This window comes from Protobothrops mucrosquamatus, unplaced genomic scaffold (assembly GCF_001527695.2).
Source record: "Protobothrops mucrosquamatus isolate PMUCROS unplaced genomic scaffold, P.Mucros_1.0 scaffold3476, whole genome shotgun sequence".
Taxonomy (NCBI): domain Eukaryota; kingdom Metazoa; phylum Chordata; class Lepidosauria; order Squamata; family Viperidae; genus Protobothrops; species Protobothrops mucrosquamatus.
In genome coordinates this window covers 7,298-29,181 of record NW_015389450.1, presented here as the reverse complement: position 1 = coordinate 29,181, position 21,884 = coordinate 7,298, and the positions used below count along the sequence as shown (strand labels likewise).

The following is a 21,884-nucleotide window of genomic DNA, read 5'->3' as shown; positions in this document are numbered from 1 at the left end:
GGTCCTTCTGCAGAAAAGGCCATCCATCAAGTCGAAATGCAAACAGAAGAGATCCTTTGCGTTTTATGCTGGGATCAGAGTAATGGATGAGAAACTCGGTGCTTTGTGTTAGTTTTGGCTCAGACACTGAATTTCATAGGAAACTAGGAACGCCAGCCTAGCCAGAGAGGAGTCAGATGGAAATAAATGTTTAAAGCTTCCAGCCTGACACTCATTCGGGGTATAGGATGGTAGTTGAAGCTTCTGTTAGTGGAATTCAACAAGGAAGGATTAGCCGACTTGAAAAATACCATCAGTCCTTCATGAAAATGAAGACCGTGAAGGGACAATTCATCATGTTTGGTGGACGTATAATAAAGCCAAGACATTTTGGATGCAAATACACTCACTTATTCAGAAGATTTTAAAGATTAAAGTACAACTGAAACCAGAGGCTTTTCTTTGCGGATTAATGACAGACAGACAGCTGGGAGAAAAAAAAAGTCATGGAACTATGTTTTTGTTAATTACAGCAAGATTATTATGTGCTTCACAGTGGAAAGGTTTGGTTTTTTTCCCACAATGGAGGAATGATTGATGAAGATGATGGGGCTTGCAGAGATGGCTAAACATAATTCCTTGATTTAAAAAAAAACGACAATATCTACATTTATTGCTGACTGGAAAGCTCTTACAGACTTTTTGCATGCAACTGAAAAAAACGAACTGATGATTTGTGGATTGGAGGATTCAGAAAAAATTGATAATAAAAAGAGTTTTTCTTTTTGGAATCAGTAAGAGATTCTATCCCAAAGGACTGGCACTAGGATAAGTCCTTGCTATCTTAATTGGCCTTCCTTTATCTTTTCTTTTTGGAGCAGAACCTAACTCCAACTCAGTTATTTGCCCTGCCCTTAAAAGCAGTGCTTTTTTTCTAAAAAAAAAAAAAAAAGTGCCAGAACTTACACACGTCATACAACCCACCTTGCCTACCCTACAAGGTTCCATCCAAAAAAAGTGCCAGAACTCTGTTCTGGGCAGTCTATGAGAAAAAAAGCCCTGCTTAAAGGTACCCAGATCTTGTACCGCAACCTAATGGTACAACTTTTACCTTGGCACAGTTACACTCCTTACTTAACTCTCAAAGAAGTGTCTCTCTTGTGTGTGTCTTTAACTGCAAAATCCTAGGACTCAGATTTTATTCCCATAATTAATGAGAGGCAAACTTTCTCCTTGCCTTTATCTTTTAAATATGTTTCTCTTCCTTTTTTTCCCTTTTTTTAAAAATGCCATATTTCTTTTAACTCTGATTATGGATGACTTTGGGTCTTGCAGGGCAACCAGCCCACCATCCGTCAACTTAATCTGCACAAAGTCTGTTTTTTTTTTTTAAATGGGCACCCTGCACAGATTTCAAAGCTGCGAGTCGGCCCCTCCCCCAGGTTTTCTAAGGAAGGCAGAGGTAGAAAGAAGGAGAAGGAAAGAAGAAGGAAAGAGAGAGGGAGGAAGAGGTCCAGCGTTTGGGACTTTGTGAATTTTATGCATGAAGGTGCCTTTATATGATACAGGTATTCCTCAACTTACGACCACAGTCGAGGAATACCAAAATTTTATGTTGCTAAGTGAAAAAAATCTGTCAAGTGAGTTTTGCTCCATTTCACGACTTTTCTTACCACCTTTGTTAAGTGAATCACTGCAGTTGTAAAGTTGTTAAGTGAATCTGCCTTCCTTGTTGACTTTGCTTGTCCCGACCGGGAGAACAATTAACCAGTGGAACGGCTTGCCACCAGAAGTTGTGGGTGCTCCAACACTGGAGGTTTTCAAGAGAAGATCTGTCTGGAATGCCATACAGTCTCCTGCTTGAGCAGGGGTTGGACTAGAAGACCTCCAAGGTCCCTTCCAACTCTGTGATTCTGTTATTCAGATTCTACACCCCCCTTTTTTGCCTCCCCCCTTCTTCTCTGAAGTGTGACTTTGTGCCCAGCTGATGCAACTTGACTTCTCGTGACCGTGAGGAGACTTGGGAACACCATCCTCACCTCCAGGAGGACCCAAGGTGGCTTCAGAAGAAAGTTGTGAAAAAATATCCACCGGCCAATTCACATGTCTTCTGCAGCCCTGCTGGGCATCAGTTTGCTGGAGTACAACAAGGCAAGATGGTATCACCCTCAGAAATTGTTGTGTAAATTGGCCAGTTGTCTCTTTTGCCTAATGCTGACAATTTCCTTTCATTTTCTCAGCAGGCATCTTTGTTATTTCTGTAAATCTTTTCAGGTCGAGGGTTGTGTGTGTGTGTGTGTGTGTGTCTGGAGATAAACAAAAGAGAGAGAACTACTTCTCACACTTTCTCTCTCTGTGCTTCACCTCGGTGCAGTGATGACTGGAAGCAGAGATATTTGCAACAGGATGTACAAAATAAAATATCATTCAGATTCTGCCTGGCACGGTGCTGAAGATGCTAGCCTAGATGCCAGGAGGCTGTGAGTTCCAGTCTTCCCTTGGGCATGAATACAGGTTGGGGAATACAACCAGTCCCTCTCTCTCTCTCTCTCAGTCCAACTGACTTCACAGGGGTGCTGTAGTGGGGAAAACAGGATCCCCTCCTCCCTGTCCCCCTCCCCCACTCAATCAGGCTGTCAGAGGGCTCCAACCTTTGATCACAGGGCGGTCTCTCTGCCGCGCTGGCAAGCCCAGATGTGGGTTTGATCAAAGGCAGCTGTTGCCTGGACTATCCCCAGAGCCCATTCAGGCTCAAGTAGAGAAGGAAATCAGGAGGAAGGAAGAGTACCAGGATGGTGGGAAGGATGGGGGGGGCTGTCTCTTCCCCCAGGCTCCCTTTGCTGTGGAGATGCTTGATCCATGCTGGCTAGCTGGATTGTTTGTTTGTTTGTTTGTTTAGTTAGTATCCCGCCTTTGGTTCTTTTTACAAATAGCTCAAGAGGTCGAATATATTCAACATACAGAGGGTGGGGTCAGGTTGTTCACCAGAGCACCAGAGGGAAGGACGAGAAACAAGGGTTGGAAGCTGATCAAAGAGAGAAGCAACCTGGAACTAAGGAGAAACTTCCTGACAGTGAGGACAATTAACCGGTGGAACAGCTTGCCACCAGAAATCGTGGGCGCTCCATCACTGGAGATTTTCAAGAAGAGACTGGACAATCACCTGTCTGAGACGGTATAGGTTCTCCTGCTTGAGCGGGGAGCTGGACTAGAAGACCTCCAGGGTCCCTTCCAGCTCTATTCTATTCTATTCTATTCTATTCTATTCTATTCTATTCTATTCTATTCTATTCTATTCTGTATTTCTATTTTATTCTATACCTTCCTCCTATTTTTTCCATAACAACAATCCTGTGAGGTGAGTTGGACGGAGCAAGAATGACCAGGGCACTAGGCCAAAATCACCCAGTCAGCTTTTATGCCTAAAGAGGGATTATAACTCCCTCTGTCCTGGTGATTGGCCCAAAGTCACCCAACCAGCTTTCATGGCTAAGGCAGTACTAGAACTCCCAGCCTCCTGGTGATTGGCCCAAAGTCACCCAGCTGGCTTTCGTGCGTAAGACAGGACTAGAACTCAGGGTCTCCTGCTTTCTAAGCTGGTGCATCAACCAGTAGACCAAACTGGCTGTTATGGAATTCACTTTTGGATTCTAGGCTAACTATCACCTGGCTCAGACAGACGTGGTTAGAAGGTGGTTTTTCTGTCTGATGGGGGAGGGGTCCAGCCATTGCTCTTCCTTGTGGTATAAACCATTGTTGGCCTTCGGCATCCCCCAACTCATAAATCATGGCTTAATGTGATGTGCCAGACCAATCGCCAAGGGCCAGCAGGAAGGATGTCCCAGCTGGCTTTGGCCACCCCCTCCCTGCCGTGCCACCCGCAGGAGACCCGCCGGAGAGACTTTGGGTCTCTTGTCTGCCCTGTGAGAATCCAGTGGCGGGGCTGCAGGCATCCCATAATATTATTTCCTCGCCAGGCGACCTCTGCCCCCCCTGGGTTTTGCCATGGTATGTCCAGCTCATTAGATAAGCCAGATGCTTAATGTCACTTGGCAGGTTGATCTGAGCGGGACGGGTGGGAGAAAGTCTCTTGTTAGGTAGCATTAGCTGGCTCCAGCTCTTCCCACCACTGCCTGCCTGCCTGCCTGCCCTGGGTTTCTTTCTGGTCTTTTTTTTTTTTAAAAAAGGTTTTCATTCCATTCAGCCATGGGTTCGACTGCCCCTCTCACCACAGGGAGGCTGGGCAGCAAACTGAAGATTCCAACCAAAAGGAAGCCACGAGACAATGAATAAATGAATAAAAACAACTAGAAATGTTCAGAAGAAGAAATGAAAACCATTCTAGGTTTATAATTCAGAAGAAGAAAACAGAGACAAACGCACCGGAGGAGGAGGAGGAGGAGGAGGAGACGAAGAAGAAGAAGAAGAAGAAGAAGAAGAAGAAGAAGAAGAAGAAGAAGAAGAAGAAGAAGAAGAAGAAGAAGAAGAAGAAGAAGAGGAGGAGGAGGAGGAGGAGAAGAAGAAGAAGAAGAAGAAGAAGAAGAAGAGGAAGAGGAAGAGGAAGAGGAAGAGGAAGAGGAAGAAAAGAAGAAGAAGAAGAAGAAGAAGAAGAAGAAGAAGAAGAAGAAGAAGAAGAAGAAGAAGAAGAAGAAAGTGGAGGAGAAGGAGGTTTTAATAGTAATTTTATTAAAGATTATAATTACCATAGTAGAAATTAATAAAACAAAAAAGAATCAAAAGGAAAAGTCAAAGATACAGAAAAACCAAGAAAAAGAGAAAAATAAAAAGAAAAGAAAGAAAAACAAGAATGTAGTTAAAAAAAAGTACATGACAAAATGAGTTCCCACCTTCATCTCAACAAATATAAACGTTAGTAACTTCTCACCTTCTCTTAAAATACAACAGATAATCTCTCCTTCCCACAATCCATCTCTTATCTATACATAAATCCTTAAAGCCTTGTTGTTTCAGTCCTGATCAGCAAAAGTCCATTAGGGTTATCAGAGATAACAAAATATCTCTTTTAACTCTGATTAAATAAACCAACTTAATAACAGAAAAGTCTTCCTCACTTCCTCCAGAAGTATGGTAGCGCAGCTCAGGATGACACTTGGTTGAACCTTTTCCAGCTAATACTTCTTATTAAAAGGCAGCCCACGAGACGGTTCTGCAATTTCATTTCAATAATTCTTAAATATTTTGCCAGTTCACAAAAAAAATACAAGTCTGAGCTAGCCGAATAGATTAGATTAATGCAACTGAAAAAAAAATTGCCACCTTCTGTTTCAAAACCCTTAGAGACGGTGGGACAAAGCAGATCTGGCAATGGAAACGGTCATAAGTCGAGGACTACCTATAAAACCATGGTTGAACAAAAGTAAGGCTTATTGTGAATCCGCTCTTTTTTTGTTGGGTGTCAGGAGCAAAAAAAAAAATCACTTTTTTTTTCTTGATACTTTTGCTATAAGAGCCTATAACTTCCCGTCCTCTGCCGCCACCTGCTGACCATTTTCAGAATTAGCTCAAGCTACCTCTGCGCATGCCTTGAACAAGTGCTTCGGGCCAAGGACCCGGGCAAAGAGGAAGACGGAGGTACAGATGCCTACTGCCGGTTCCCATTCGAGCCCGTTTAACGCTTCCAAAGAACATATACAGATGAAGGGGAGGGGGGCTAAATAAGGCGGAAGAAAGACGCTGATTTTTATTTTTCTAAACTGTAGACAACGGCTGAAATCCTACGCACAGAGGGGGGAAAAAAGCGAGCCCCCCTCAAGCTTTTTTTCAATCCCCGCATTGAGAACCGGAAGAATCTATGCAAAACTTCTTTATCTCTCTCTCTTCCTCTTTGCACATACAGCACCCGGACGCCTCGAAACGGCTACGAGGAGGCGCTTCTCCGGGCGCGCAGGCGCAGAAGGGACCTGGAGTCACATGATCTGGCGGCGCGGGCAAAATGGCGGCGCCCAGGCTGAGGCGTGTTTAGCGGGCTCGGCTTGTCCCTCAAGTGGCCGCCTCGGATGCCGGCATGTCGCGGCTGATTGTGAAGAATCTGCCCAACGGGGTGAGAAAGGCGGGGACGAGGGGGTTGCGGTGCGTGTAGAAACCGTCGTTTCTTTGCGTCCGGTTGCAGCTGGGGAGCCCCTTGGAGCTCGAATGGCTGCAGGCGCAGGGAGGGAGTTGCCCGTTGGGTGCAGGAGTTAAGGTGTTAGGCTAGAAACCGGGGGGGACTGGGAGTTCTAGTCCTGTCTGAGGCGTGAAAGCCGGGCTGGGTGATTTTGGGCCAGTCATTAGGAGACTGGAGTTCTAGTCCTGCCTGAGGCATGAAAACCAACTGGGTGATTTTGGGCCAATCAGTAGGAGACTGGGAGTTCTACTCCTGCCTTGGACATAAAAGCAGGCTGGGTGACTTTGGGCCAGTCCCTCTCTCTCTGCCCTAAGAAGGCAGCAATGTCAAACCACTGCAGTTTTACCAAGAAAAGTGCAGGGATTTGTGCAGGCAGTCTCCAAGAATTGGACATGATTGGAAAGAAAATAATAATACAAAAGCAATTGAGAGCAAGTTAGATCTGGTCGTTAAGGCACCAAGCTTGAAAGTGGGAGACTGTGAGTTCTAGTTCTGCCCTGGGGGTGAAGTCAGCTGGGTGACTTTGGGTCCGTCCCTCACTCTCAGCCCTAGGATAGAAGCAATAACAAACCACTTCTGAAAAATATTGTCAAGAAAACTGCAGACTTATCCCGCCAGCCCTGAGAATCAGATACCATTGAAGCAGAGAAAAAAAAACCCAACTGGCTGTGGTAGAAAATGCTTCATCCAGGAGAATGTGACCATGTAACGCGATTCATGTTAGCTTTCTTAACTCTGCTTCCATGATTTGATTGTGATTGCTTCTCCTACAGATCAAGGAAGAACGCTTTCGCCACCTCTTCGCCGCCTTTGGCACGCTGACCGATTGCTGCTTGAAATTCACCAAGGATGGCAAATTCCGCAAATTTGGATTTATTGGCTTTCAGTCAGAAGAAGACGCCAAAACTGCCCAGTCTCATTTCAACAAAAGCTTCATAGACACATCCAGAGTCACGGTGAGCCCTTGAAACTTGTTTAGCCTTTGAGATCGAACCAGCAATTCTGGACATTTTCAGGCTGTTGGGAGTTTTCTAGGACTTCAAGGTGTAAAATAATGTTAATCCTTAGTCTGTTATTCAGAAACTACAGTATTTGGTTCATCTCTTGAGGATGATCTAGGGCAGATGAAGACACCATATAGTATCTTGATCTCCTGTATAAATTCACTTTCATGAAACAAGAGTGAGGTTTGGGTGGGCTTATTGTTTTTCTTTGAAAATGTTTCACTTCTCATCCAAGAAGCTTTTTCAGTTCTAACTCTTTTTCAGTTAGAAATGAAAAAAACTTCTTAGATGAGAAGCGAAATGTTTTTGAGAAAAAAAAAACCCAAGAAAATCCAATTGTCTTTTGAACAGCATCTTTCCACAACCATGACTAGGATGACTGAGAATCTCCATATAGACAGCGGGCTTATAAATATCTTTTTTCCCCCTCCAGGTTGAAGTATGTAAGTCTTTTGGGGATCCATCAAAGTCTAAAGCTTGGAGTAAACATTCGAGTAAGCCTCAACTGTTAAAGGAAACCTCTAAAAAATCCACAAAGAATTCAGACCATGCAGAAATAAAACAAGTAAGAAAAAGAGATTCCCCCCCCCCCACAAGCTTTATTGCATGTCAAATTGCCTTTAGGTAAAGACTTTCAGCTATTCTACTTTCTTGTCTCTGCCTCAACCTAGTGACTTTTAAATCCATTTTAACATTTCCTTTTATATGGAGCGTGTGATGTTTTAAAACCTTTTTTTCCTTACGTTTCCTAGGATGGAACAAAGAAGAAAAACAAAACGGGACAATTGAAAGAGGTAACTCTGAATCTCTTGCAAGGAGGATAGATAGATATCTGTGAACAAAAAGAGTTGTGTTTGTCAGCATTTGAATTAAGGAGTTTGTTTTTTGATGTTTTGGGTTTTTTTTTTAACAAAAAACAACATGGGCATTTTGTTTTGGGAGTTAACTGAATTTGTAACATCACTTTCCATTACTCTTTTTAAGATTGCTAGTGTATCCCTTTTGTACTTGCGTGGATATGGTTGGTTTTGCAACTTTTAAAATATGCTACTTTTTATTTTGCTTTTACTTTTGGCGTTGCTACTTATATTCTTCTGTTGGTTTATTTTATGGCTCAACTTTCTATGTCACTCCATTCCTTGCACTGCAAAAAAAAGGATAGAGAAAAAAATACTTGTTGTTTATTTTATTTGTATGCTGCTGAGTCAAAAACACTGGCAGCTAATTAGCAGCGTATTAGCAATTAATGTGGCTGCTCAAACCAGCCTCATTTAAACTTCTCCAAGATTTGTGGCACTGATGGAGATTTTTCTGAATCCTGAGAGATCCTTCCATTTTTTTTTTTCTCATGTCCTTGAAATAACGACATCCTGAAATAGAGGACATTATCCTTCAAACTTTGCCCTTGGGGAAGGAGTTGCCCCAAATATTGTGAATTTTTTTTAACCATGATCCTTTCTAACCATGATCCTATCTTTGGCCAGTTGGAAGGAGAAGCAGCATTTCAAGACTTCTTGGCAGTACATCAGAAAAGGTCCCAGGTTGCAACTTGGTCCAATGACACAAAAATCCAAGACCCCCACCAGGCTGAGGTGGTTGAAGATTATCTGAACTTTGATTCCGATGAGGACTCGAGCGAGGAGATGGATGCGGAGGTTGCTCCAAGTAAGGGGCCCATTCTGTTTTTTTGTGATATTTTATCAATAATTTCTTGAGCATTGTCCCAAAGGTCCTTTTTCCAAAAGGCAACTGGACTTTCTTGATGTTTTTCTTTGAAAATGTTTTGCTTCTCACCCAAGAAGCTTCTTCAGTTCCAACTCTTTTTTTTTTATTTATTTTTTTAATACAATTCAAAAGTACTTATTCAGCAAACGTGTTGTCTGAGTGATACAATTCATTAATACAAATTGAATTCCTAATCCTTTGTTCTTTTCTCCAGCCATTGATAAAATAAGTCCCAAGTTTGAAAGTATCCTGTTTCTTCTTTTTTTTTCAACCTCCAAAAGGCAACTGGACTTGTTTGGTGTTTTTCTTTGAAAGCGTTTTGCTTCTTGGCCAAGAAACTTCTTCAGTTCTAACTCTTCTTCAGCTAGAACTGAAGGAGCTTGTTGCAGGAGAAGAGAAATGTTTAATGATCATTCCAAGATCGGTAAAATGAGGACCCAGATTGTTGTGGGCAATATGCTGACGTTGTAAACTACTCAGAGAGGGCTATAAGTGTTGTGCTATTGCTATATTTTGTGTCCCTTCTCCCTTTCCATCTTAACGCTGGATCCAACATTGGTCTGCGCCCTTTTAGTGACTTCCTAAGTCAAACGGGGGTCTGCCAGGCAATAGCTGATGCCCTTTTTTTGTCTCCCTCCCCAGAGAAGGGAGAAAGCTCTCCGAGTAAGGCAGCAATCGAGCAAGAACTCTCCGATATGGATTATCTGCGATCCAAAGTGGTGAAGGGGGACGAATCCTCGCCTTCGTCGGCAGAGGAGAGCGAGGCCGAGGAGACGGACAGCGAGGCATCTGATGGAGGAGAGGAAGGAGAGACGGAAGGGAAGACCAGCCACCAGCCAGGCGCTGCTTCTAACACGAAGACCAAGCAGACTGGGAAGGAGAGAGTCCAGAATCTCTCTGCAGACACCAAGGCTACAAAAATGACACCGCAGGTACGTCCCAATGGAGGACACAGTCTAAAGCAGGGGTAGGCAACCTTGGATGCTCCAACACTGGAAGTTTTTAAGAAGAGACTGGACAGCCATTTCTCTGAAATGGCATAGGGTTTCCTGGCTGAGCAGGGGGTCGGACTAGATGACCTCCAAGGTCCCTTCCAACTATATTATTATTATTATTATTATTATTATTATTATTATTATTATTATTATTATTAATAACAAATACAGATGTTTTTGTATGTCTTCCTGTAGGAAGACAGAACAGTTCCAGCCAAGGAGCCCACCACAGCATTCACGGTGAAGATGCGAGGTGCCCCATTCAATGTCACGGAGGTAAGCCAGCTTTTAACCCGTTAAAACTTGTCTGCCAAAGGAAAACAAATCTCGCCCTCCTTGGAGCGCGTTAAACCTGGATTGCGGTTTCCTTCCAAACCAATCAGAGTAGGAATTCAGTGTCAAATATTGGGAGGACTTTTTTCAAGATCACGGCTTCGTGGGCAGGGATGTGGGTGGGCTGTAGAATTAACCGCCTTTTTCATGCTTGTCTGTCTTTTACGGATGCAGCAAAACGTGAAAGAGTTTTTTGTGCCCCTTCGGCCCCTGGCGATCCGGATTGTGAGGAACGCGCATGGGAACAAGACAGGTAATGGGATTTGTCGTTTAGGCGCTTGGATACACGGTTCTTATTACCTTTTGTTTGTTAATGAGAGTGGTTTGCACAGGTCTAAATAATAAACTATCAATCATTTTCAAATTCCGCAGGGTATGTATTTGTTGATTTTAACACTGAGGAAGAACTACAGAAAGCCTTAAAAAGGAACCGAGAATACATGGGTGAGTCTCCGTTTTTTTGACTAAGGAAAGGAACTTTGGGCTAAAAGTGGCTTTTTTCATTTGCTTCCTGCACGAAGGTGGTGGAGGCGTTGCCTTTTTAAGCAAAACATTTTAAGTTTACCTATTATAAGGGCACAAATTTAGTTTTGGGAAGTAAAACTTGCCTCTTTTCGGGATGTCCATCTGAGGGCACCCCTGTTTACCAATGATTTGGGGGGATTTTCTTGGCCTTTGAGAAAGGGTTGACATTGATGCTGTTTCAGCAAAAGAGCGTCTTTGCCCAGATTTTTCCCAAAAAGGAGTTTTTTGTTTTTTTCTGCGATACAGAAACATTGACTTAACAACAGTTCATTTAAGGAGCATTCCAAGTTGCAACAGCGCTGAAAAAAAAGTGACTTGTGACCATTTTTCACACTTACGACCGTCACAGCATCCCTGTGGTCATGTGATTAAAATTCGGACACTTGTACAACCGACTCATATTTACGACGGTTGCAGAGTGATCCCCTTTGGCGACCTTCTGACAAGCCAAGTCAACAGGGGAAGCCAGAATCACTTCACAGCTGGGTGGCTAACTTAACAACTGCAGTGATTCACTTAACAACTGGGTCAAGGATAGTCGTAAAATGCGGCAAAAAACTCCCTAACAAACGTCTCACTTAACCAGAGAAACGTTGTGCTCGTAAGTCGAGGATCACCTGTGTTTTGCATTTTGCCCGGCAGGCGGTCGGTATATTGAGCTGTTTCCAGAAGAGCGGGGCGCTCAGGCGAAGCCCCCTGAGAAGGGGTCAGGCCAGGTCTGGCAGAGGGCCAAAAAGGATGACGAGGAAGAAGAGGATCTTTCGGAATCAGGAAGGCTTTTTGTGCGGAATCTGCCTTACACCTGCACCGAAGAAGAACTGGAGGCCACCTTTTCCAAATACGGTAAATTCTCACCCTGGTTCTCGTTTTGTGGGGCCTGGGGCCTCTTTTTCCAAAATGTTGTTCCTAAAACAGGACAGGCCCTCTTAGATTTCAACATCTGCTCCCGCAGTCTTTCCCCAACGCATCTGTCCTTCCACAGGCCCTGTCTCCGAGATCCACTTCCCCATGGACGGTCTCACCAAGAGGCCCAAAGGCTTTGCGTTTGTCACCTACATGTTTCCTGAGCATGCCGTGAAGGCCTTTGCAGAAGTGGATGGACAGGTTTTCCAGGTACGAACGGATCGGGTGGGCGTCCCTTTGCCGAATCTCAGTGTGTCTTTCTTGGGTTTTGAAGCTTGAGCGTTGGAGAGATTTTCCAAGGCTAGGGATGCAGGATAACTTTGGGCTTTTCCACTGGTCCTCTTTCCAGCATCGACATTTCAGGCGTTCTTTTTTGTCCCTTAGGGCCGAATGCTGCATGTCTTGCCTTCCACCATCAAGAAGGAAGAAGCGGAGAGTTCAGATCCTGCCGGATCGTCTTCGTACAAGAAGCAAAAAGCTTCAAAAGATAAAGCAAACAGCTTGAGGTTTGTGCTTCCACGAGCTTGTCTTCCTCTCTCTTTTTTCTTTATATCAAGAGTTTTCATATAATGAAAGACTAATAATAATGATGATGATGATGATGATGACGATGATGTTGGAAGGGACCTTGGAGGTCATCTAGTCCAACCCCTGCTCAGGCAGGAAACCCTATACCATTTCAGACAAATGGCTGTCCAGTCTCTTCTTAAAAACTTTTTGCTGAACGAAGACCAAAACTATCTTGTTTGTTCTCTGACCAAATTCTGCAAATTCTGACACGTTCGCCCTCTGTTCCTCCACTTCGGGAACATTTTATTCTTCTCGTCCTCCCCAACCGCAAGAACTCACAAATGTTTCTCCTCCACCCAGCTCTCACAACTGGAACACCCTGTTCATGGGGACAAATGCCGTGGCAGACGCGGTGGCACAGAAATACAACGCCACTAAAAGTCAAGTGCTGGATCACGTGAGAGTTTTTTTTCTCATTCGTGTGTTTATTTAAATGGGTTTTGCCCTTAACCGTCTTCCAACTCTACGCTAAATATTTCCCGTTCCCCTAAATTCAGTACTTTTCAAATTCGGCAACTTGAGTGTGGGTGATTATCTGGGAAATTACAGGTAATCCTCAACTTATAACTGTTGGAAGTTACAGCGCTGCTGAAAAACGTGAATTGCAACCCTTCCTTGCATGTAACAACCGTCGCAAGGTCCCCACGGTGATAGGATTTGGGCACTTGGCAACCGATATGGATTTACGACCGTAGGGATCTGGAGAACTTCTCTTTTTTTCTCTTGTCAGGAAGGCAAGGGAAGCGTGGCCGTGAGGGTGGCGCTTGGGGAAACCGAGCTTGTTCAAAACGTGCGCCGGTTCCTGCTTGAAAACGGAGTCAGTCTGGATTCCTTCAGCCAGGTAAGAGAGCCTAAGCATAATGTCATGTGTCTGAGTAACGAAACACTTAAAAGGACTTTCAGGCATGTTTTCTCCTAAAAGCATTTATTAAGGTCACAATACGTCAGCACAGCATGGTGGAAATGCTTAGGTCTGCTTCTCTTCCGTTACGCATATACATTCCAAGCATTTTCCACTCCCTTATTGTAGGGTCATGGTTCACATCTTCCAATCAACTTGGAAGATGTGATTTACTTCCGGTTTCTTTCTCCCGGGCTATCCTTATGCTCCTCCCTCTTTCCCAGTTGCTGGTTTAACTATATATATACCAGACAGTTCTGTACATTGTCAAAACAAGAATATACAGTATTTGCAGCGTTGACAGCCGTGGCTGTTCAAACTCTCATTTCCTTCTCACCAAATCTGGGACATCATAAATAGTGGGCGAAACTATCCGAAAAGAGAGTGTGATAGAGCAGGGGTCTGCAACCTTGACACCTTTAAGTCTTGTGGACTTCAGCTCCCAGAATTCCTCAGCTGGGGAATTCTGGGAGCTGAAGTCCACAAGTCTTAAAGGTGTCAAGGTTGTAGACCCCTGTGATACAGCATGTTTGGTTAAAACATTCCTGTGGTTCCAAAGCTCCTTCTCAGCTTTTGGCATCAACCTGAAAAAATAATAATAATGAACGTGATTTATGCTTTTGAAGATTAGAAAGAATAGACGATAAGAGAGGAAAGAAATACGATGTAGCTTTAGAGAGAGGTGAAAATATATAAAAATACACATCAAAGCTATATGTGCCTGTATCTGCTGTGAAGAATATTGAAAGGCACTTTCTATTTTTTTTTCCTTCCCTTTCTGTTTTTTTCCCCCATCTTGTTTTCTTTCACTTTTTTTTCTTTTTCTCTTGATTTCTTTTTTTTCCCTGTTCTGAGGTTCTCAAGGAAGGAAAGGAGATTCCCTGATTCTCTCCTTCTTTCTACGTGCAGGGAGCCCCTCCCAACAGGGAAGTGATCAAATCGGCAAACCTGCTTCCCTTGGGCCAGGAGTAGGCCACCTTGGCTCTTTTATGACTCATGGACTTCAACTCCCAGAATTCCTGAGCCAGCATGGCTCAGCATGGAAACCGCTCCCTTTCCCCTCAGCACGGCTGGCTCAGGAATTCTGGGAGTTGAAGTCCACGAGTCATGAAAGAGCCAAGGTTGCCTACCCCTGGGCTAGTCCCTCTCTCTCAGCCCAGCCCACCTCACAAGGCTGTTTTTCTGGAGGCAATAGGAGGAGGAAGGACTATTAGATATGTTCATTGCCTTGAGTTATAATAATAATAGTAATAAAGTTGGAAGGGACCTTGGAGGTCATCTAGTCCAACCCCCTGCTCAGGCAGGAAACCCTATACCAGGGGTAGTCAACCTTGGCTCTTTTATGACTCGTGGACTTCAATTCCCAGAATTCCTGAGCCAGCCTGGCTCAGCTTGGAAACCTCTCCCTTTCCCCTCAGCACGGCTGGCTCAGGAATTCTGGGAGTTGAAGTCCACGAGTCATAAAAGAGCCAAGGTTGCCTACCCCTGCCTTGGGCTGCTGAATCCTTTGCTTCCATAGCCTTTTGGATGATGGTAAGGAAGCGGCTCTTAAACACCCAGTTAGGTTTGCAACGCGGCCTCTCTTCCCTTTCTTCCAGGCTGCCAGAGAGCGGAGCAAGATGGTGATTTTGGTGAAGAACTTGCCTGCTGCCACAAAGGCAGAGCAGCTGGAGGAGGTGTTCCAGCCGTTTGGTAGCCTCGGGCGGGTCCTGCTCCCGAAAGGAGGCGTGACCGCCATCGTGGAGTTCCTGGAACCCACAGAAGCCAAAAAGGCCTTTACCAAGTTAGCTTACTCCAAGGTAAGCCTCCAGGGGTGGCAGGCAGGCCTGGCGATTGGATCCCAGCGATTCTGCAGCGTGCTCGGATACCCTGCCCCAGTGTTTTCTCAAGCTTGGCAGCTTGAAGACCTGTGGACTTCAGCTCCCAGAATTCCCCAGCCAGCGTGGGAATGCTGGGAGTTGGAGCCCACACATCTCCAAGCCGCCAAGATCGGGGGGGAAAAACCCATCCCATCCACTTTTCAGCCTTGATTTGGCTCCCTGCCTTAAACAGATCTTGGGAGACTTTTTGTCCTGGCACGGATTTGCGCCGGATTTTTTTTTTTTTCCTTTGCTGGTTTTAACTTCTCTGCACTGGTTTCCCTTTTTTCCTTGCTCAGTTCCAGCATATCCCTCTCTACCTCGAATGGGCACCCACGGGGGTCTTTTCTGGTCCCGGGAAGAAAACACCAGAGGTGGAAGAGCAAAAGGAAGGCGACGAACAAACCCAGAGAGGTACGTGTAGGGAGCTGATATTCCCCTTTCTGTCGGAAGGCGCTTCCAGGTTGAAAGGATTAGCCGGTGACATCACCGTTGCCCGAGGTATGCCTTGTTGGGGACTCCATTCTTGTCCCCAATGATGTGGGGACATTGATATGGTAACCTTATTAGTGCTAGAAGGGAGTGGGGTTTGTGGAGAGGAGGAGGAGGAGGACTGTGGGGTCCTTGATGCTCTCTGAGCTTGTTTTCTTGCAGACGTTTCATTACCCAACTAGGTAACTTCAGTGCTGATGAGGTTACCTAGTTTGGTAATGAAACGTCTGCAAGAAAACAAGCTCAGAGAGCATCAAGTACCCCTCATTTGAACCCTCAGCAACAAATGTTCTCCTTCATTGATATTATAATGTGTTTGCTGTTAGATAAGAGGGAGCATAGCCCCTAGCTGCATAACAGAGAGAGAAAGGATGAGCCCCTCCAGAAAGTTGGCCTCTGGTCTATGGGCTTGCTCTCTTGGGGGCTGACTTGTCAAATTAACTTTAAAAAAAATTAATTTTCTTATTGTTACAATTCATTAGTGCTTAATGAACAACGTGTTGCCTGGGTGGATTTGTTTTGCTTAGTAATACAAGTTAAGTTCTTGCTCTCTATCCCGTTTTTCCAGCCACGGAGAAAATAAGTTCCAGGTTTGAAAATATCCTGCGTCTTCTTTTTCTTTGATCTTCAAGGTTGACATTTTTGAAAGCCAAGCTGAGCCTCAAGTACTTCCTTCCCTTGGATTCGCTCATGTTTTCTTCTCTTGCAGGAGTTTCTGAAAAAAGTGATGCTCAGAAGGAAATGGAGGAGGAAGAGGAGGAGGAGGAAGAAGAAGAAGGAAGTCTTCCAGGCTGTACCATTTTCATAAAAAACCTCAACTTCAGCACGACAGAGGATACGCTGAAAGAGGTGATTTTTTTTGCGATTTCATGACTGTGTGATGGCCTGTGGGAAAGACCTTGGGAGATGGAACGAAGACCGGCTGCCAAGGGAAGGGCCAGAGAAGAGAGGACATGGCCCACAGCTGGACAGTGAGTTGGACCAGAGGCTTGGAAGAAACCCTCCCTAGTTTCTTAAGTGGTAGAATTGGTAGGGATAGAATTGTACTTTCAAGGCTTGCAAGGTTCTGTCAGGGTAGCTTGAAAATAAAGTGGAATAAACTGACCTGGTTGTGATTCCTATCTGGTTTGCCTGGCGAGGCAGGGAAAGTCACTCAGCATCCTATAACTAACAAGCATTCTGATTGTCTATCAGATAATTTGCCCCCCAACGGACTTTTCTAAAACGCAAGGAAGGACTATGAAGCTTTCTTATTATATTAAAACATCAACAAGACCCTCAAACTCATTCTAAAGTCGAGGGTAAATAATCGTAGCAAAGCAGAAATCGTAACCGAAGTTTATCGAACTTCATCTAATATTAACATACAGAAAGGAAGGAAAGAAGGAGGGAGGGGGTAGGCTCTCCCCTCTGCTCTCCATTTCCTTCCCTCCCTCCCTCCCTTCTTTCTTGCTTTTTTCCTTCCTTCCTTCCTTCCTTCCTTCCTTCCTTCCTTCCTTCCTTCCTTCTTTCCTCCCTCCCTCCCTGCTTTCTTGCTTTTTTCCTTTCTTCCTTCCTTCCTTCCTCCCCATCCCTCTCCCCTCTGCTCTCCATTTCCTTCCTTCCTTCCTCCTTCCCTCCCTCCCTTCTTGCTTTTTTCCTTCCTTCCTTCTTTCCTTCCTTCCTTCCTCCTTCCCTCCCTCCCTTCTTGCTTTTTTCCTTCCTTCCTTCCCTCCCTCCCTCCCTCCCTCCCTCCCTCCCTTCCCAAGCGTGTGTTTGTGTTTCGCCATAATCTTAGAATTTTACAGACATCATCAGTCTTCCTCGTGAATTAAATTTGAAGACTGCCATTTAGGCAGTCAAATAATCCACATTACAGACTCAGCTTTGTGCTGCACCACAGTCCGTATTCTGACTTGCTTACCTAACGCGAAACACAAACTCAGCTGGGAGTTTGCGAGTGTGGATTTTTAGTGTCTGGTAACCCTTCTGTTACTGCCTCCCCCTTTGCCCTTCTTGTCTGGTAGAAAAGCAGATTGGCACAATACAGGAGAATCAAACTGAAAGGGTGCTTACCTTTCTCCTTTCCCAGGTTTTTTCCAAAGCTGGCGTTGTGCGGAGTTGCACGGTCTCAAAGAAGAAAGATAAAGCCGGTGTGTATTTTTTCTGCTTTTGTCCTTGGCGTTCTTTTGTGACCTGGGTGTGTGTTAGACCTTAATCCCTGTAACCCACAGTTGGTTGGCCTTGCAGGTAGTTCTCATCTTATAACAATCATTCATTTAATGACCGTTCAAAATTTCCCCAACAAAGTTGGGGAAAAAAACCCTGACTTACAACCAGTTCTTGCACTTACGACCACTGTGGCGTTCCCCACGAGCAAAATCCAAGCGCTTGGCACCTTACAAGGCTGAGGGTCGGTCCCTAAGCTAGAGAAGGAACAGGGAAGTATTTTAGTGTTAATCAGCTTCTGATGTTCCTCTTAGGCAATCTTCTCTCCATGGGGTTTGGATTTGTGGAGTACAAGAAGCCAGAATATGCCCAGAAAGCTATCAAGCAACTACAGGTAAGAGTGCAAAATGGTCTTTGGGGAATGCCTTTGGGAGACAGGAGGAAGAGCCGCAGCTTAGACAATTGTCACGCAAAGGATGCTTCGGCCCACAAAGAGGGAAGCATCTCCGAGGAGCCGGAGCAAGTAACGGGAGCTCATCCTGTCGCACAGCGCTTGGGTCTTGAACCCTGGCTGTCAGCTTTCCAACTGACAAGCTCAGAGTCTTTAACCATTGAGCCATCGCAACACACACACACACACACACACACCCTTCACTCTGCCTAGCCCAGGGGTAGGCAACCTTGGCTCTTTTATGACTGGTGGACTTCAACTCCCAGAATTCCTGAGCCAGCCATGCTGAGGGGAAAGGGAGAGGTTTCCAAGCTGAGCCATGCTGGCTGAGGAATTCTGGGAGTTGAAGTCCACGAGTCATGAAGGGGCCAAAGTTTCCCTCATGCTGGCTGAGGAATTCTGGGAGTTGAAGTCCACAAGTCATAAAAGAGCCAAGGTTGGCTAGCCCTGGCCTAGCCTATAGCAAATTCCTGGGCACTCACTTGGGCTTTGTGTGCCTTTCAAGGTTTCTCCACGATGCATCCTGAATAATGGACCGAAGTAGAGTTCACGGATGACCCCCTTCCCCCTTGGAATATTATTTAGCGTAGCAAACCTTGATTTATGATCTCATTCTTGCACCCTCCTTTGCTCCCCTTTCATTGTCAGCTGGTAAGGACCAGCCTTCCTGAACTTGGTGTCCTCCAGCTGTGATGGATTTAAGACTCATCAGCCACCAATGAACAGGGGACCTCCCACCTAAGGGAGATTGATTTGTTGGACCCCACGGGCTCCCGGGTTGGGTCTAGTTGATCAGTCATCCATTTGGCCTTTCGGTTAACAACTTCTCTTTAAAAAAGCAACGTGCTGAGATCCTGCCCTCTAATGAATTAGCCCTGCTTTCCATCAAGGTGAGGGAGAACCCGCTTCTGTGGTTGGTTCACTGGGTACCACTTGCAGCATTTTATTTTGTGGAACGGAAGGGTTCAAGTTGTCCCTTTTGCTTTCTTTTAGGCTTGTTCTGTGGACGGCCATCAGCTGGAGGTGAAAATCTCTGAAAGAGCCACCAAGTAAGTTTTGGGAAGAGAAGTAAGTCACTGGTGGCCTTTCTCCTGTTTTTGGAGGAACTCCATCCAGGCATCTGCTTGCAGGGTGTAAATGGAACCGGGCAACTAAAATTTGGGAGGGTCAGATACCAAGTTCCACCAAGACTTTATCAGGGGTAAAGTAGCCTCAGTGGTCTCAGATAACTTGCCGGTATACGGGAAAACCTTGGGAAACTGAGCGGAGAGAGGCTGCCAAGGGGACAACCAGAGAAGGGACAGCTTAGCCCACAGCTGGAAATGGATGGAGAAAGACACTCAGAAGGGACCCCCCCCTTCTAATTTCTTGGTCTGTAAAGGAGACGAGGAGGGATGTTGATGTCGGCCACGCACGATAAACCAGATGGGAATCGCAATCCCGAAGAACTAATTCCACTTGATTGAAAAGCTATGTTGACAGAGACGTCCTGGGTGCTCTCTGAGTTTGATTGTTTCCCTTGCAGACGTTTCATTAGCCAGCCAGGTAACGTCATCCGGGTGGCGTGGATGTCGCAAGGTGAGGCGACGATGTGGTGTTATTGGTACTGATGATGCTACCTAGCTGGGTAATGAAATGTCTGCAAGGAAGCAATCGAGTTTGGATTCCATCTGGAGATACCCTATGTAGCAGTCTCCCTATCTCTCAAGGTCATTGCCACACACCATTTGTGTGTGTGTGTGTGTGTGTGAGAGAGAGAGAGACAGTGTGTGAATCTTGCAAGTCTAATCTTCCTTGACAAGAAACTAGGGAGGGTCTTCTGAGCCCCTCGCCCTGCCTGCTATCCAGTGGCAGGCGATGCTGACCATTCCCAGATGTGAGGATGGTTGCTCCTTGGTGTTAGTCCTGTGTGGTTTGGCCTCTTTGCAATCCTCAGTAGATCCCAGAGGCCCCCTTAAGCTCCAATGCCACCAGACTTGGTTTCAATCTCATGCCTGGCCCAAGAAAACAGCCTGGCTGCATGGCCCTGACGCCCATCTCTCTCTCGGATCAACAGGTCCACGGTGGCAACCGCACGTAAGAAGCAAGTCAGCAAGAAGCAAGTGAATTCCAAGATTTTGGTGCGGAATATCCCCTTCCAGGCCACGGTGAAAGAGATCCGAGAACTTTTCAGGTAAGGAAGAGTCGCCAAAGTTGAAAAACTCTGCTTTAATTTTTGCATCAAGTTACATAGATACAATCAAGCGATCAAGCCGTAGGCCAGGGGTCTTCAAACTTGGCCCTTGGATGACTTGTGGACTTCAACTCCCAGAATTCCTCAGCCAGGCACGTGTGCCTGGCTGAGGAATTCTGGGAGTTTGAAGTCCACAAGTCATCAAAGGGCCAAGTTTGAAGACCCCTGCTTTAGGATCTATTTGCCAGCTGGGCTGTTTCTACCAGCTGAAAATCTGGGTGGGATACCCCTGTTTCTCTTTGGACCTGCAGGGGGCGCTCCTGAGCTTTGCAAGGGAGGGAGATGAGCGGTGGGTTGACTTAACCCAATAGAAGCTCTTTGATAGAAATTGGTAGATCCTTGAAGAGATTAAAAAGTCCGGTTGGGGGCTGAGTGGGAAAAGTAGAAATAAAAAGACGCCTGCTGTGAGGATGCACGTTCTTTAATATCCGTATGCAGGAGGGTTTTCTCTTCTGCACAGGCTTTTGATCTCCTTAAAACATCTCGTGCTTTCTCGAGCGTGCAAGCGGGTCCTGCGAACACAGCAGTGATGCTGCTTAAACTCGGGGTTAGAGTTTTGTGCATTGAGGGGATATCCTGAATTGAAGATTGATCTCATCCTCTAAAGAGCTAGAGCAGGAGTGGGCAACTGAGGCCCCTTTACCACCTATGGAATAAAGCGGAACTAGAACTCGCCGTTTCCTAGTGATTGACCCAAAGTCATTAAGCTGGCTTTCATGGCTAAGATGGAACTAGAACTCCCAGTCTCCAGGTGATTGGCCCAAAGTCACCCAGCCAGCTTTTATGCCTAAGGCGGGACTAGAATTCACCGTCTCCTGGTGATTGGCCCAAAGTCACCCAGCCAGCTTCCACGCCTAAGCCAGGATTAGAATTCACCGTCTCCTGGTGATTGGCCCAAAGTCACCCAGCCGGCTTTCATGCCTAAAGCAGAACTAGAACTCACTGTCTTCTAGTGATTGACCCAGAGTCACCCAGCTGGCTATCATGCTTAAGGTGGGTCTAGAACTCACTTGTCTCCTAGTGATGGGCCCAAAGTCACCCAGCCAGCTATTCTGCCTAAAGCAGAACTAGAACTCACCAGCTCCCAGCTCTAGCCGGGAGCCTTCACCGCCAGACCATACCAGCTCCCCTTTTAACTTCCTTAAAACATCAGCTATTTCTGACGGGTCTGCCTCTCCTCCTTCTGCTTATCCACTTCGGGCCTCAGTTCCCCATCAGCAAAATGGGAACAATAGCCCCCTTTTAAGCTTCTTTCTCCACCAGCGACTCTTTTCTTTTTCTAAAGGATTATAATGTTCAGAGTGTTTTCCGTGCCTTGTAAATTCTGAGTAAATATTGCCAGTAGCCAGAGGAAAGGCTTGCTGTGTGTGTGCGTGTGTGTATGTGTGTGTGTGTGTGTGTGTGTCTGTTTCCATTTCCACACCTCCCTCTCTGCCCCCTAGTTTTGTATCTCATTTTCGCATTATCATCAAGTCCCCCTCCCCGGACCCCCTTTTCAAGGGCTATTTTGACAGCTTCTGTCGGCTGCCTGCCATCACCTCCTTATTGGCTGCGGGCACCTCTGGCATCGTGCTGAACGCAATTAGAATCTGATTAACAGCAGAGAAGCGGAAGCAAAGGGGGTCTGTCTCTCTCTCTCTCT

At 45.6% G+C, this 21,884-nt stretch overlaps 1 protein-coding gene across 1 annotated transcript; it reads left to right on the top strand.

Annotated features, from left to right (window-relative positions):
- The first annotated feature begins 5,913 nt into the window (after window positions 1–5,913).
- RBM19 (RNA binding motif protein 19) lies at window positions 5,914–21,835 on the top strand. Its single transcript, XM_015827067.1, has 22 exons — window positions 5,914–6,040; window positions 6,877–7,059; window positions 7,541–7,672; window positions 7,860–7,901; window positions 8,592–8,772; window positions 9,475–9,764; window positions 10,023–10,103; window positions 10,335–10,413; window positions 10,533–10,604; window positions 11,328–11,528; window positions 11,668–11,798; window positions 11,973–12,094; window positions 12,459–12,555; window positions 12,889–12,999; window positions 14,658–14,858; window positions 15,218–15,332; window positions 16,120–16,259; window positions 17,482–17,542; window positions 17,873–17,952; window positions 19,003–19,058; window positions 20,066–20,182; window positions 21,685–21,835. Exons 1-22 carry the CDS (start codon window positions 6,005–6,007, stop codon window positions 21,833–21,835), a joined length of 2,679 nt encoding a protein of 892 aa, XP_015682553.1. The 5' UTR covers window positions 5,914–6,004.
- Window positions 21,836–21,884: the final 49 nt, after the last annotated feature.